This window comes from Canis lupus, chromosome 6 (assembly GCF_003254725.2).
Source record: "Canis lupus dingo isolate Sandy chromosome 6, ASM325472v2, whole genome shotgun sequence".
Classification (NCBI taxonomy): Eukaryota; Metazoa; Chordata; class Mammalia; order Carnivora; family Canidae; genus Canis; species Canis lupus.
Genome location: NC_064248.1, coordinates 38,138,635 through 38,154,518, shown reverse-complemented (window position 1 = coordinate 38,154,518; position 15,884 = coordinate 38,138,635). Strand labels below are relative to the sequence as shown.

The 15,884-nt window shown below is 51.9% G+C and overlaps 2 protein-coding genes across 2 annotated transcripts in view; both read left to right on the top strand.

The window, feature by feature from the left end:
• Positions 1–6,293: 6,293 nt before the first annotated feature.
• Positions 6,294–15,766, top strand: FLYWCH2 (FLYWCH family member 2). Its single transcript, XM_025416847.3, has 3 exons — positions 6,294–6,512; positions 12,620–13,069; positions 14,517–15,766. The coding sequence occupies exons 2-3, from the start codon at positions 12,709–12,711 to the stop codon at positions 14,612–14,614; spliced, it is 459 nt and encodes a 152-aa protein (XP_025272632.1). The 5' UTR covers positions 6,294–6,512; positions 12,620–12,708; the 3' UTR covers positions 14,615–15,766.
• FLYWCH1 (FLYWCH-type zinc finger 1) overlaps positions 10,765–15,884 on the top strand; it is a 37,105-nt gene continuing 31,985 nt past the window's right edge. The window contains exon 1 of the mRNA XM_025416842.2: positions 10,765–11,814. The gene's annotated coding sequence lies outside the window, so the exon portion shown is untranslated. The remainder of the gene's footprint in view (positions 11,815–15,884) is intronic.

Sequence of the window (15,884 nt, the reverse complement as noted above, 5' to 3'; positions counted from 1 at the left end):
CTCTCTGTGACTATCATAAATAAATAAATAAATAAATAAATAAATAAATAAATAAATAAATAAATAAATAAATAAAATCTTTAAAAAAATAAAGCGTGGATAAGAAATATCTTCCTAACCAGAAAGTAGAACTTTTCATTTTTATTTTTTTAAAGATTTTATCTATTTATGAGAGACACAGAGGCAGAAACACAGGCAGAGGGAGAAACTGGCTCCATGCAGGGAGTCCGACGTGGGACTCCATCCCGGGTCTCCAGGATCATGCCCTGGGCCGAAGGCAGGCGCCAAACCGCTGAGCCACCCAGGGATCCCCAAAGTAGAACTTTTTAAACTTTTTATTTATTTTATTTTTAAAAATATTTTATTTATTTATTCATGAGAAACACAGACAGAGAGAGGCAGAGACACAGGCAGAGGGAGAAGCAGGCTCCATGCAGGAAGCCCGATGTGGGACTCCAGGATCAGGCCCTAAGCCAAAGGCAGGTGCTCAACCACTGAGCCACCCAGGCATCCCTAAACTTTATTTTTAAATAATTTTAGGCTTACAGGAAAGTTCCAAAAAAAGACTTCACATATATCCTTTACCTAGTTTTTCCTAATATTACCAATATAGGTAATATAGTCTAACATAGTCAATATAATTAACCATAGGAATGAACATTGAAAAAAAAAAAAAAAGAATGAACATTGATATAATCTCCTTAACTAAACTTTTTTTAAGATGTTATTTATTTGTTTTTGTTTTTCTTTTAAAGATTTTATTTATTTATTCATGAGAGACAGAGAGAGAGAGGCAGAGGGAGTAGCAGGCTCCCTGAGGGGAGCCCAATGTGGGACTCGGTCTCAGGACCCTGGGATCATGCCCTGAGTTGAAGGCAGATGCTCAATCACTGAGCCACCCAGGCATTACAGATGTTATTTATTCAAAGAGAGGATGTATGTGAGCAGGGGAGGGGCAGAGGGAGAGGGAGAGGTAGTCTCCCGGCTGAGCAGGGATTCCCAACACGGGGCTCGATGCCAGGACCCCAAGATCATGACCTGAGCTGAAGTCAGCCGCTTAATTAACTGAGTGACCCACGTTCTCCCCCTTTAACTAAACTTCTAAACTCTCAAAAAGTAGTCAAATTAAAAAATAATAAACTTCTAAACTCTCAAACTTACTGAAATTTGGCCAGATTTTCCACTAATGTCCTTCTCTGGACCAGGATCTAACCCATCTTCCCAAGGCATTTATTTGTCCTGTCTCCTTAGCCTCCACTAATGAATGACAACTAGTATATGTTTACACGCATTAGCAATTTAAATCATATGTGTATTAAATCGCATGACCCAAATTTTCATCAACCCTACTTTATTTGAAAAATATGAACCGGGAAATTAAATGATGGGTGGTATCACCTGTTGGCTTGCACACCAATAATAGCTTGGCTTAAATTTCAAACTATTAAAAAAAAAAAAAAGACTCAAACTATATTTATCTCCAGATTGAAACGGAATACTTTAGGAATGAGAACCATCTCATGTGGATATGTATGCTTGAGCCTAAGGCACATTTGTAATTTGATTCAGGCACCACACCGGCTGGAGTACACGTCCCTTCTTGGCCTATGTAAAGACGATGACTTTTTCAACACAAGTAAGTAACATCTGATTGAAAACTGTACACACAGTGGAGCCAGTACCCCATGAATCCGATGAGGTCGATCAATACAATCCGTACAAAAGAGATCAGTGATTTTTGCAAGTATTGTTTAAACAATAATTGATTTTAGTGTCAAACAGGGAATGAAAATAAGCAGAAAATCCATGTCTAAAATCAAGGAAGAAAAGATATTTTAGCTTCACTGTTGAGTATTTAAAATGTAATTATGGGGCAGCCCCAGTGGCGCAGCGGTTTAGTGCCGCCTGCAGGCCAGGGCGTGATCCTGGAGACCCTGGATCGAGTCCCACGTCGGGCTCTCTGCATGGAGCCTGCTTCTCCCTCTGCCTGTGACTTTGTCTCTCTGTCTCTCTCTCTCTCTCTGTGTTTCTATGAATAAATAAATAAAATCTTTAAAAAGAATAAATAAAATGTAATTATGTAAAATAAATGTGAAGTTCTTGGCTGGCTCGGTCTCTAGGGCATGCAACTCTTGACCTCGGGGTTCTGGGTTCGAGCCCCACATTGGGGATGCAGATAACTTAAAAATAAAGTCTTTTTTAAAATCTTTAAAGGGACACCTGGGTGGCTCAGCAGTTGAGCATCTGCTTCAGCTCAGGTCGTGATCCCAGGTCTGGGATCGAGTCATGAGTTGGGCTTCCTGTGAGGAACCTGTCTGTGTCTGTGCCTCTCTCTGTGTGTCTCTCATGAATAAATAAATCTTCAAAAGATCTTAAAAGATAATATAAATAAAATTATGGATATAGAAAATATTTTTTAGCTAGATAAACCTAGTTTTGTTTCTCTAGGTTTATTACTTGACTCGGCCTATCATTAGCTCTCTTACCATGATCAGCTTAATTCAAAGTCTCTTAGACTCCATCTGCTCACACATAAAATGGGCTGATAATAGCAACCTCATAGGATACTCACAGGATTAAAATGAGATATATTTACATAAAGCATATTAGATGTTAACATTTACTGAGCGCTGTTTTTGTGCCAGACATGTGCTAAATGATTTACAAAGATCTTATTGAATTCTCATGACCTCTCTTCTAAGGAAAAAGGAATTCTAATTTCTTTTAAAGAAATTAAGGCTCATAAAGATTAGTTGTTTGCCCAAGGCCCTGTGACTACTAAGTGTTGTGTTTGGCTTCCCAAGCCCATCTTATTTACCCTACATCCTGTTGTTTGTTTTTTTTATTAAAATATAATTAACACACAATGTTATATTAGTTTAGGTGTCTACCATACTGGTTCAACAATTCCATCCATTAATGCTCACCTTGGTATCTGTGCTCTGTGTCACCAAGCAACATTCTTATATATATATTTTTTAAGATTTTATTTATTTATTCATGACAGACAGAGAGAGAGGTAGGCAGAGACATGGGTAGAGGGAGAAGCAGGCTCCATGCAGGGAGGCCGATGTGGGACGCGATCCCGGGTCTCTAGGATCACAGCCTGGGCTGAAGGCAGGCGCTCAACCGCTGAGCCACTCAGGGATCCCCGCAATGTTCTTATATTATCAACTACATTCCCTATACTGTACTTCTCATCCTCAACATTTATAACCGCAAGTTTGTACCTCTGAATCTTTTTTTTTTTTAAAGATTATGTATCTATGAAAGAGAGAGAAAGAACAAGTGAACAAGTGGTGGGAAGGGGCAGAGGGAGGAGTGGGAGAGAAGCAGACTCCCACTGAGCAGGAGACCTGATGTGGGGCTAGATGATTCTAGAGCTTGGAGATCATGACCTGAGCTGGCAGATGCTTAACCAACTAAGCCACCCGGGACCCCTAAATCTCCTTTATTTCTTTCACCTGTTGTCCCATCCACGTCCCCAGTACAAACCATTTTTGAGGGAGCAATTTTAATGAAGCTGCCACTTTGATTGTTCGTTCGTTTGATTGTTCGTTTGTTTATTTATTTATTTTTATTTTTAAATTTTTTTATTTATTTATGATAGTCACACACAGAGAGAGAGAGGCAGAGACACAGGCAGAGGGAGAAGCAGGCTCCATGCACCGGGAGCCCGACGTGGGATTCGATCCCGGGTTTCCAGGATCGTGCCCTGGGCCAAAGGCAGGCGCCAAACCGCTGCGCCACCCAGGGATCCCTGTTCCTTCTGTTTAAATTGAGATTTAACCTCAAAATGTTGAAAATAGAGCTACCTCATGACCCAGCAATTGCATAACTAGGTACCTACAGCAAAGATACAGATGTAGTGATCCAAAGTGGTACCTGCATCCCAATATTTATAGCAGCAATGTCCACAATAGCCAAACTATGGAAAGAGCCCTGGTGTCCATCAACAGATGGATAAAGAAGATGCGGTTTATTTATTTTTTTTTTGAAGATGCGGTTTATATATAAACAGTGTAATACTACTCAGCCATGAAAATGGAAATCTTGCCATTTGCAACGATGTAGATGGAGCCAGAGGATATTATGCTGAGCGAAATAGGTCAGAGAAAGATAAATACCATATGATTTCACTCATATGTGGAATTTAAGAAACAAAACAGGATCGTAGGGGAAGAGAGGGAAAATGAAAAAATGAAATCAGAGAAGGAGACAAACCATAAGAGACTCTTAATTCTGCTGGAGAAGAGAGGGGTGGGGGGTTGGGGTAACTGGGTGATGGGCATTAAGGGGAGGGTACATGATACGATGAGCCCTGGGTGTTATATGCAACTGATGAATCACTGAACTCTACCTCTGAAACTAATTACTAATTTATTGAATCTAAATTTTAAAATGGAGATTTAAATCACATGCCATACAATTCACCATTTTAGAGTGTACAATTCAGTGTTTTTTTTTTTTTCCTAAGTAATCTCTACCCCCAACCTGTGGCTTGAACTCACCACCCAGAGGTGGAGTCACAGCTTCCTCTACTTAGCCAACCAGGTGCCCCCAATTCAGTAGTTTACCGTCACTTAATTCCAGAACATTTTTATCACACCAGAAGGAACATCCGCACCCATGAATAGTCCAAGTTTCCCTTCAAACCTCCCCCAGCCCCGGGGGAACCACAAATCTCTCTGTCTAGATGGGTTTCGGCACTGTGGGCATTTTAGGGCAAGGGAATCAGGCAGGATTTGTCCTTGGGCTGAAAGACCCTGCAGGGCGAGCACAGACAACATCTGTTTATCCATCCGTCACTTGATGAACACTCGAGGCACTTCACATTTGAAGTAAATAATTCAAAAAAGCCATGTGGCTACATCCGACACCTCGAGGCGGGCCAAGGAGCGACTGCGATGAAACAACTAGGTCCGACGCCTAAACAGGAGGTCTTCTAATTATTCAGAAAGGGGGTGGGGGTGACCACCCGCCAAACGGAACAGCCCCGCGCCCTGCGCCCCGGACCTCTGTGGCCCCGGCCGAGGCGGCCAGTGGCCGGCAGGGGGCGCGCGCGCGGCTCGGCGGTCCCGGCCACCCCGCGGGGCCCAGTGAGACCCCCCCACCCGGTGTCCCTCCGGAACCACCTGCTGCGCCCCCCACGCCCCGTCCCATTTCCCCACCGCGCGCACCACCTGTAACACCCCACAACTCATTGTTCGTACCCAGTGCTTCTCGCCCGCTCCCCGCGACAGAAGCCCCAGCACACCCGAGCAGGGGTCCTCGGGCATTGGGGTCCCTGAGACGTCCCCGCGGATTTGGGCTGGTGGGGAACAGAGAGGGGGCGGGCAGAGAGACGCCGGGAGTCGGAGGACCCGCTGGGCCCACGGGACCCGCACCTGCACCTGCACCTGCCCGGAGCCCGGGGAGGGGGTGGGGTGGGGGGCACTTCCAGCAGCAGCTTTAGGGAGACGGGAGCGAGGCGCAGGGGCGGGGGGACGGGGCAGCGTGGAGGTTTCTGGAAAGGAGCAGCGTCTTCACTCTGCAAAGGCCGAGGACGCGCGGCCGGAAGACCGGGGGCTCCGGCCTGGCGAAGGGGAGCGGGAGGCTCGAGGGGTCCCCGCGGGGCTGGGGAGGGTCGCGGTGAGAGGAGGCCCGGGGCGCCGTGCGGAGTGGAGGCGGGGGCGTCCCTGCGCCCGGAGCCTGGGGGGGGGGGGCTCGCGGGCAGCAGCCGGGCTGATGCTGGGGCGCCTCCGGCCGCCCCCCGCCAAGTGTAGGGGCCCGAAGCGCCCAAGCCCGCAGGTCCCCGCTGTGTCCGGGTCCCCACTGCACCGGGTGGTCGGAGAGCGATCGTGCAGGGGCGTGGGCTGTGGGGGGGGGCGAAGCGCAAGTGGGACACCGGTGGGCGAGGGAGGAGGGACGGATGGGCGGGGCCGGTGGGCGGGGCCAGTGGGCGGGAGGAGGGACCGTGGACGAGGGCGGGGCGGGCGCTGAGGATGCTGAGGCTTCAAGGATGCTGGGTTAGCCGAGCCAGTGGTTTCAATGAGCAGAGAGAACGGCGCTGGCAGAACGCGATCGAGGCCTTTAACCGACAGCCCTGGTTCCTCAGCCGCCAGTGGGCGTCACGTCCCGGGCAGGTCCCGCGGTCCCCTTTAAGCCCACCCGCCCGCGCCGGGAGAGCCCCGCCCAAACTATTCCGGGCCGCGGGGTCGCCGCCGTCCCGCCCTCCGCGCCGCCGCCCAATCCCGGGCTGGTCCCGCCCCCTCGGCGAGCCGTGGCCACGCCCCCGCACGCGGATTGGTCAGACCGCCAGCTCGGCTCCGCTGGGCGAAGACCCGGAGCAGCGAAATTCGCCCAAGGAATGCCCCCGCCCGGCCCTGCTGCGCATGCTCGCTCCGTGACCCCAACTTGAGGTGACGGCCCCGACCGAGGCGGGGGCCCGAGGCAAGAGGCTGCAGGACCTGCCGCAGCCCGGTGTCCGGAGAGGAAGGGCTCCGCTGCCGCCGACGCCCGGCCCGTGCCCGGTGAGGACGGGCCCCAGGGGGCCGGGGAGGGCCGCGGTCCCACGCCGTGGTCCGGCCCTCCCGGGAGTCCCAAAGGCTGCTGATGCTGGGAGGGGGGTCACCAGCTCGGCGTCCGGGCGCTCAGGCCTCCTCTTTCCTCCTGGCTCCTCCCCCCATCCCATTGGATCCCGGCCTGAACCCTGACGCCCCCTCCCCCCGTCAAGGGTCCCCACGTCGGTGTCCTCTCCTTGACCACACCCAGACCTGCCCCCTCCCTGCGCCCTCGTCAGCCTCGTCCCACTGTGCAGTTGGAGTGAGATCTTGCGGGGAGACACCCCGGAGGCTTGCTGGCGAGCTGGTGGTACTAACTGGAGAGGAGGGGAGCCGGGACGGGGGGCCGTCGGGGTGCCCCACACACAGATGTGATGGCCGATTACAGTGTATGAGTAGGAGCCCCTGTTCCCAGGAGCCCGCGATTAGGGGCAGGAGGTGTCACCAGGCAACATTCCCACGTGGGCAGGCTCTTCCCTGCCTACTACAGGGTAGCAATCCTTGACCTTTTTCGGATTACTGCTGCCTTGAGAAGTCTCCGTGTAAGGATGTGCACCTGCACGCCTGAGGGGGCCTGTCATCCCACCGGACAGCCCAGTGACAGTGGTCCATGAACGGCCAGGGACAGTGATTATCCGGCACAGCTGCCAGTACCACCACGACTTTTGAGAACAGCTTACCCTCACCTACCTGCTATGAAGGACCTCTGTCAGATTCACCACTATTCCCATTACACAGGTGGGACCAGCCCGGAGAGGGTAAGGGACATGTCCTAGTGGCTGAGGACACAGGTGCTTGGTGGCACTTTTCTCCCATAAGTGTGGAGGTAATTTTCTTGAGCCCTCATCAGTGTCCGGGCAAGGGTCCTATCTTTCAGAGCTTCAGGAACAAGGGATCGGACCTTGAATTAGTCACTCGCTGCCGTAACAAATTACCACAAATTTGGTGGCTTTACACAACACAGCTTTGAGACTGAGACTCTCCTGCCAGTTCCTAACATTGTATGATTTGGGGTTTACACTGAGCCATCTTTACACCTCTGGGTCTGCTTCGGGCCGACCGATGTCCTGTCGGTGAGTTGGGATGAGTGGGCTACTGAAGGTGATATCAAATCACCAGATTGCAGAGTTAGAGGGAGGCTGTCAAGTGAGGGAAGTGAACTATTGAGCCCTTTGCTCTTTTTAATTAATTTCTGCTTTGCTGTTAAAAATTCTATTCATTCAGGGTGCCTGAGTGGCTCAGTGGGTTAGGTGTCAGACTCTCGATCTTAGTTCAGATCTTGATCTCAGGGTGGTGAGCTTTGTGTTCTATTTTTATTTTGTTATTAAAAAATAAAATGAAAATTCTGTTTGTTCAGTGAACTTTCATTGAGTGAAATTAAACTTTCAACAAATATATATTAGGCTTATTTTTTAAAATATATTTTTAAGGATTTTATCCATTTATTCATGATAGTCACACACAGAGAGAGAGGCAGAGGGAGAAGCAGGCTCCATGCAGGGAGCCCAACGTGGGATTCGATCCCGGGTCTCCAGGATCACACCCTGGGCCAAAGGCAGGCGCTAAACCACTGCACCACCCAGGGATACCCTATATATTAGGCTTAAAATAGCTGCCTCTCAAGTCTTCCCCCCACACCTAGAAAATAAACCGCTAAAAGGTTAAGGATGACTCCAGAATAGAGGCTGATCCAGCCTGAACGGCATGACAACTCCTGTTCATGGAGAGCTTGATAAACAATTCATTTTTTTAAAGATTTAATTTGTTAATTAGAGAGATTGAGAGTGCGAGTGGGGGGGAGGAGAAGATCGAGAGGGACAGGCCGACTTCCCATTGAGCCTGGAGCCCGGCTCCATGCATGGTCCCAGGACTCTCCTGGAGTCATGACCTGAGCCAAAGGCAGACACTTAACCTGCTGAGCCCCATCCAGGCACCCCTGACAAACAGTTCAACCTCTGAAGTAGAAGTTACAGACCTCTGAAGTGATGGGCGCATGGCATCACCCGTGTCTCCCAAAGTATCAGAATCAGATGGATGGAAGTACTGGCAACAAAATGTAGATTCTCAGGCCCTGCTCCAGACCCTATGAGTGGAGGTGGGGGTCGAGTTGTCCAGGACTGTGTATTTGTCACAAGAACCCTGGCGATTCTTGGATGTATTGAAGTTGGGGGGCCACTGGTTGTAGACTTCATTTCCCTTTTTCTTCATATATAACAGTTTTAGGGAGCTCATTCACATACTGTGCAGCTCACCCACAATGTATTCATAAAGTTGCACAACCATCGCCATGGTCAGTTTTAGAGCCCTGCCATCACCCTAGAAGCCATCCCCACTAGCAGCCACTCCTCATTCTCCCGCTCCCCGCCCCTCCCACCCCTAGCCCGCCACACAGCTACCATCTCCAAGGATAGATTTTTCTGCTCTACAGATTGTCTAGTGTCTAAGGCCAATTTTATGATGTGGTCTTTCATAACTGGCTTCTTTCATGTAGCATAATCTCTTAATGGTTCATCCAAGTTGTAGCATAATTTTTTTAAAGCTTTTATTTATTTGTTCATGAGAGACACACAGAGAGAGGCAGAGACACAGGCAGAGGGAGAAACAGGCTCCATGCAAGGAGCTTGATTCAGGACTCAATCTCGGATCCCGGGATCAGGACCTGAGCCGAAGGCAGACACTCAACCACTGAGCCACCCAGGCATCCCAGCATAATTTTTTTTTAATTGCAAAACAATATTCAATTGTATGGATATGTGATCTTTATCCATTCATCTGTTGATGGGTATTTGGATGGGTTCCACTTTTTGATGACGGTGAATGTTGTGAACATTCATGTACACATTTTTTTTCAGATTTTATTTATTTCAGAGAGAGACTGAGAGTGCGGGGGGGTGGGGAGAGGCAGAGGAGAGGGAGAGAGAATCCTAAGCAGACTTGCGCTGAGCACGGAGCCCAATGTGGGGCTCGATCTCACACCCTGAGATCATGACCCCAGCTGAAACCAGATGCTTAACTGACTGCCCCCCAGGCGCCCCTCACCTACGAGTGGTTATATAGACATTTGTTTCCAGTTCTCTCGGGCATGTACTTGGAGGGGAATTGCTGAGTCATATGATAACTCTGAGTTTCACCTTTGAGGAGCCACCAGACTGCCACCATGGCTGCACTGTGGACATCCCCACCTGCAGCGGAAGAGGCTTCGAGTTTCTCCTCATCCAAACCAACACTTGTTCTGTTTCTTGGTGTGTTCCTTTTATTATATCCACCCTGATGGTGTGAAGTAGTATCTCATGGTGGTTTTGTTGTGTTTCTCTCAGGACTCATGATGTTGAGCATCGCATATGCTCACTGGCCATCTGCATATCTTCTTTGGAGAAAGGCTTATTCAGAGCCTTTGCCTATTTTTAAATTGCGTTGTTGGTCTTTTTGTTACTGAGTTGTAAGAGTTCTTTATAAATTCCAGATATAATTCTCTCATCAGAGATATGATTTGCAAAAACTCTTTCCCATTCTGCTGGCTGTCTTTTAAACTTTCTGGATGGTGTCCTCTGATGCACAAAAGTTTTATTTTATTTTATTTTTCACAAAAGTTTTAAATTTTGATGGTGTCCCCTCTATTTCTTCTTTGGTTGCCTGTACTTATCGTGCCTTATTGAAGAACGCTCTCCTTGGTTTAAGGTCATGAAGAGTTCTTGTTTTTTTTTTTTTTAAGATTTTATTTATTCATGAGAGACACACAGAGAGAGGCAGAGACAGAGGCAGAGGGAGAAGTAGGCTCCTCGCAGGGAGCCCGAAGTGGGACTCGACCCCTGGACCCAGGATCACACCCTGAGCCAAAGACAGACGTTCAACTGCTAAGCCACCTAGGCTTCCCCTTAAAGAGCATTTTATTTTATTTTTTCCCCTTATTACTTTTATTCTAAATGATTACTTCTATTTTATTATTCATATTCCAATAATTCTTTCTTCTTTTTTATTTTTTTATTTTTTTAAAGATTTTATTTATTTATTCATGAGAGACACACAGAGAGAGAGGCAGAGACACAAGCAGGCTCCATGCAAGGAGCTCAATGTGGGACTCGATCCCGGGTCTCCAGGATCGCACCCCAGGCTGCAGGCAGCGCCAAACCGCTGCGCCGCCGGGGCTGCCCTCTTTCTTCTTATTATTATTTCATTCTTAATTTTTCTCATTAAATTTTATTTTATATATATATTATACAAATTCATTTTTCCTCTTTTCATTTGTTTTCTAAGTGGTATTTATTTTGTGACCTATATCTAAAGAGCATTTTAAAATTAACTTTTATATAAGGTGTGAGGAAGAGGATCACTCTGGGATTTCAGCCCCAGACCAGGGAGACTCTGTGAGCAGGAAAGGGGGGCTGGCTAAGAGGGACGTGGGCTAAAGCCAGTCCGCTGGTGGTGGGGCTCCCACCCTAACCTTTCTCTGCCCAGAGCGGCTCTACCAGGGGATGCTTTGGCAACGTCCTTTCTAAAGCTGGTCCCTGTGTTCCTCCAGGGCTACTGTGTCACCCTGTGGGACAGGATGGGCAGGGCAGGGAAGGACTGTACTGGGGGAGCAGAGGTTGGCTTGTTCCAGGGCTTGACTGGGGGGACCAGGGGCAGGAGGGTTAGAGGGTTACAGAGACACCGATCCCGGGGTGCCTTGTTATTAGGCAGATTTCCTTAAGGGCTCAACCCTGGAGGTGAGGGCTCCATATCTGTCACAGTCCAGGAGGTCTCTGCTTTTATGTCTAATAGCCAAGAGACTGGGGAGGAGGACTTACAGGGGACAAGGCATCCCAAACCCTCCTTGGCGTTGCACCTGACTCCTCTCATGGATGGGGTCTTGGAAAACTTTGGATATCTGGGCATGGCCTCTTCAAGCCGTATGTATTGGGAGGGATCCCAGGAAACAGAACTGAAAACCGGGTTGGATAAATAGGGCCGGGGCTGGGGGGCAGGTGGGTGTCTGTGACCCCTGCCATTGCCTGGGTTCTGAGATGCATAGGGGAGACGTCTGCTAAGGATGAGGTCATGATTCTGGGCTACCACTGTATGCTGAGAAAGACCCTGCCATCCGCCCACCACACAATCACCCCCAACAGGCAAAAAGGCCACTCTACACTGCACTGCTGGTGGCCTCTGTGAGTAGTCCTTTCTTCTCCAGGCCAGAAGCCAGGGAGCCCTGAGTGACTGTGGAGTCTCTGGACACCTCTGCGGCCCTGTCGCCTCCCAGCTGAGGCAGCGCCAGCACTGGCTCACACACAAGGTCACTGCCCTCCCGGGGCCCCGGCACCTCCCGAGTGCTGGGTGGTCCAGGGCCTCTGGCCCGGGATGGGGGACAGGTCTCGTTGTGAGGCCAGAGAGTGCCACCTCCTGGAGCCACGCTTCCCCTTCGTGGTGTGCAGTGTGCCAGCGGGTGCCCGGCTCAGTGTGCCTGTGACACAGTGTCAGGATGAAGGCCACCGGGCCTTCTGGGGGGGTCCGTGGCTGAGCTAATGTCTGGTGCTCTTGTCTGATGCTTGGTGCCCGGGAAGGTCAGCTACTGTCATCCTGGACGAGGCACACCAGGTACCGTGAGGGGACGGGCTCTGGATCCCCCTCGGCCAGCTGCCCATCTCTGCACTTCACAGTGTTGGCTGTCCTGGTGTGCCTCGGTGTCCTCATCCATAAATTGGGTCACCAGGGATGATCGGCTTTCGTAACATGGGGCCAGGTTAAATGGGAAAACCGGTGAAGACACATCCCACCATGCACAGCTCCAGCACCCCCGGGCTCTCTTTGTAGAAGCTCAGGGTTTCCCCTGCCTCCGTCCTGCAACCCCTGGAGAGCCCTGCAGGTGGCACAGCTTACAGACAGGAAGGTGCAGGATGGGCAGGGAGGTCACCGAGCCAGGGCTGCGGGAGGTGGGGGCAGCCCCACAGAAGCCCCGATCCCCCGGGGTGCTCCTGCTCTGTGCTGTCAGCCCCAAGGCCCTAAGGCAGCCACATCTGCCTCGACCTCCACCCACATCCATTTTCCTGAGCACCAGGCCCGAAGGTGCCTCCACTGATGGCTTTTGCTTCCCTCCTTAGGACAAAGCTCCTGGACTGCCAGGTTCCCCACCAGGGAGGAGGAGGAGGAAGAGGAGGAGGAAGAAAAATCCCTCTGCTGGGGCCTGAGCATGGCCTGGGGGACAGGCCATCGTCCCAGAATGCCCCTGTCAGAGCCCAGCGAGCAGGAGGGCGAGAGTGTGAAGGCTGGCCAGGAGCCATCCCCAGAGTCCCCTGAGCCAGGCACAGATGTCGTCCCCGCAGCCCCCAGGAAGCCGAGGAAGTTCTCCAAACTGGTCCTGCTGACGGCCTCTAAAGACAGTGCCAAGGTGGCAGGAGCTAAGCGCAAAGGAGTGCACTGCATCATGTCCCTGGGGGTACCCGGCCCTGCCACCCTCGCCAAAGCCCTCCTCAAGATCCATCCTGAGGCTCAGAGGGCCATTGAGGCGCCACCCCAGGAGCCTGAGCAGAAACGCAGCAAGCTGGACCAAGGTGAGGCCCTGGTTGTAACGAGCACAGTGTGAGCAAGACCCTCCTTGGGCCTGAGGCCCCCTGACCCCCGGGATTGCAGAGACTGGGCCAGCTCTGGATTGTGTGTATGCGCTGTGCACATACCACCACAGTGTATGCCTCCACGCACATGTGTCTGGGTGTGGATTTGCCTAGGAGGGCACCTTCGTGTGTCCCTCCGGGTATATTCGTGTGGGCCCTTGCGTGTGTGTCTAAGGTCCCTGGCAGGCCCCCACCCCGACTCAGCTTGGTGCAGGTGACACTGCACTACATTCTTGGAACGTGGAATCCTGAAGGGGTGCCCGGTGTCTGGGAGGAGATGAGCTAGGCTTCTTCCCAACTGGAGTGTGTGTGGTGTGCGGTGCCCTGAGGCATGGAGACAAGGAAAGCCACAAGGATCGGCCTCCACTTGCAGCCTATGAACAGGTGGCCCCCTTGGAGCCATCAGGGCACTGGGCCTGTCAGTCAGTCCTGGGAAAGGTGGGGGGCCCTCGTTTTCCTCCAGTTAGCTGGGCTGTGCCCTGATGGAAATGCAGAGGAATGCTCTGAAGTCCTAGGGGAGGGAACTCCGCTGCTTCCCCTGGAGCTGAGACACTGCGGCACTGAGATGGGGGTGTCTCCAGCCACAGGCCTGGAGTTTCAGGGGACCCAAGGGAACCCTCAGCATCCCTCAACTGCTGGACAGGAGCTGCACTTAAGGAGTTGGGGCGCCCCATTGCCCAGAGCCCGGAAGCCCCTCTGCAGCACGTCCAGCTCACCCTTGAGTGTCCCGGCCAGTCCTCCCCCGAGTGTGTCCTCATGTCTACCTCCTGCCACCCACCAGTCCGAAGGTCGAGGGTACCATCCCCATGACTTGTGAAGAGGGATGACATCTAAGCCCACCGGCTGGGCACTGCAGAGGGTGGAGCGGGAGGATCCGGTCAGGTCATCTCCTGGTCCCTTCCACCCCGACTGAGACCTCTGCGCACTTCTCAGATCTGCCTGGGCCCCGGCACCATGTGGGCCCCACCCCATGGCCCCTTGGTGAGAATGAAAACAAAGCCACCCTTCCTCTAACAGAGGGCTGGAGGGCAGAGCAAGGGGAGTCAGCCCCATAGACTCCCCTAAGCAGTGCTCTTGCACAGTGAACAACGCCCTCAACCCGCTGCCCCATGTATACCTCTATACCTGGCCCACAGACTCTCCCACCTCTTCTCTCCTCCCAGGCCAGGTGCTGGGGAGAGCAGTGCTTAGCCCAGGTTTGGCCCAGAGTTCCCTGGGAATGACTGTCGCAGCCTCTGTGTCCCGAGCTGGTGGCCTTGGGGGGCATGTTGTGTAGTCAGCCACCAGCACCCTGGAGCAGCCCCTGGCTGGGCTGGGAGCCTCAGGCCCCGGGTGCCCCCCTCCCTTTTCCTTTAACGCCAGCCTGACCCACTGCCTTCTCTTCCAGACGGAAAAGAAGAAGGAAGCTTGGCAGGGCAGCCCGCCCCCAGTGCCCCGGCGGAGGGGGAGCCCACTGCAGATGCTGTCAGGCCCGCGCTCCTGTAGCTCCTGTAGCTCTTGCCCACGTGTCTGCCCTTACGGCCCGTGAACTTGCCTGTGACTGCTCGACCCAGGGACCCAGCCGCCAACTGATTTTCATTCTCGAACACTGTATAATTTTTTCCAAATCCAGCACAAATTACTTTTATAAATAGAAAAAAAAAAAAACTACCAAAAAACCTCATAAAGAATAAAAGAAGCCGTATGCTAGGTCCCATGATGGACAGGTTTTAAAACCTTCCATGGTTCCGGGTCCTTTGAGACCCAGCTGCAACCCCTCCAGCCCTCGCTGGGCCCGCTCCCGGGGCTGCCGGGCCGGGCCGTCTCTCAGACCCCTGGCCCTCGGCCTGGAGACCACTGCTGGCCCCAGAGACCAGTGGGGTCTCTGAGCTTTCTCCTTCCTGCTGCTCTTGGCCTCAAAGTGGGGCAGTGGGACGCTGAGGCCCCAGCCCCTGGGAAGCCTATCCCACCCCACCCTGGCCGTCCCTCCAGGGCCTGTTTCCCAGCAGGCCTCAGTCTGTCCTGCTGGACCATCAGGAGGCTTGTCTCCTCCAGGCAGCTCACCAGTTGGCAGCTTCCCCCCACCCTGCATAGGGGCCCGTGTTCGCGGCTGCCCAGGGTTCTGCTGGGGAAGGGGTGGGCCTGCAGTACGGCAGGGGGACCCCGACAGTAGTATATGATGCCCCTTTCATGTTCCTTCTGGGTGTTTTGGGGGCTGAGATTCCTGGGCATCTGAGCCCCTCCCCAGGCACCTCGGGTGCTACCCCTGCTGGAGGAGGACGCAGACCAAGCACAGTTACCCCCTGCAAGCGGAAGTCAGGGTTCCCTGGAGGCCCCCGACAGGAAAGGCTTCGGCCTCCAGTTGCTTCACCTTGCCTGGTCCTCATTTTGTGAAAACTGCCATTGGACAAAGGAAACAAATGGATTATTTCTAAAAAGTTGAGACTAGAGGCCTTATGTTTTTGAACATCATTTTCCCAAGTTTAACCTGTACCTAGGGACCCCTCCTAGGAAAAGTGAGTTCCTCACACCCCTCCCTGCCCAGTCCACCTCACTGTTTTCCTCCAGCCTGGTTGTTTATAACATTTATGTTCTGTAACCATCATTTGAGATGTTCCTTTGTCTTAATTCTATATTTAAATAGATTCCTGCTCCTCACCACGTTTCTCCTTTCCTGCCGCTCTGTGTCATCCATCGTGATCCGCATGGTGGGCCGGATTGGTCAGATGACAGGAAGGCATGAGGAGTTGGTGGTGGGGTGTCCCCTCCCCCTAAC

What these genes read in the sequence shown, in the direction of transcription:
- FLYWCH2 (XM_025416847.3), top strand. Translation starts at nt 12,709, where the DNA reads ATGGCCTGGGGGACAGGCCATCGTCCCAGAATGCCCCTGTCAGAGCCC. An exon ending in ACGCAGCAAGCTGGACCAAG is followed by an intron (nt 13,070 to 14,516) that starts GTGAGGCCCTGG and finishes CTTCTCTTCCAG; the next exon opens with ACGGAAAAGAAGAAGGAAGC.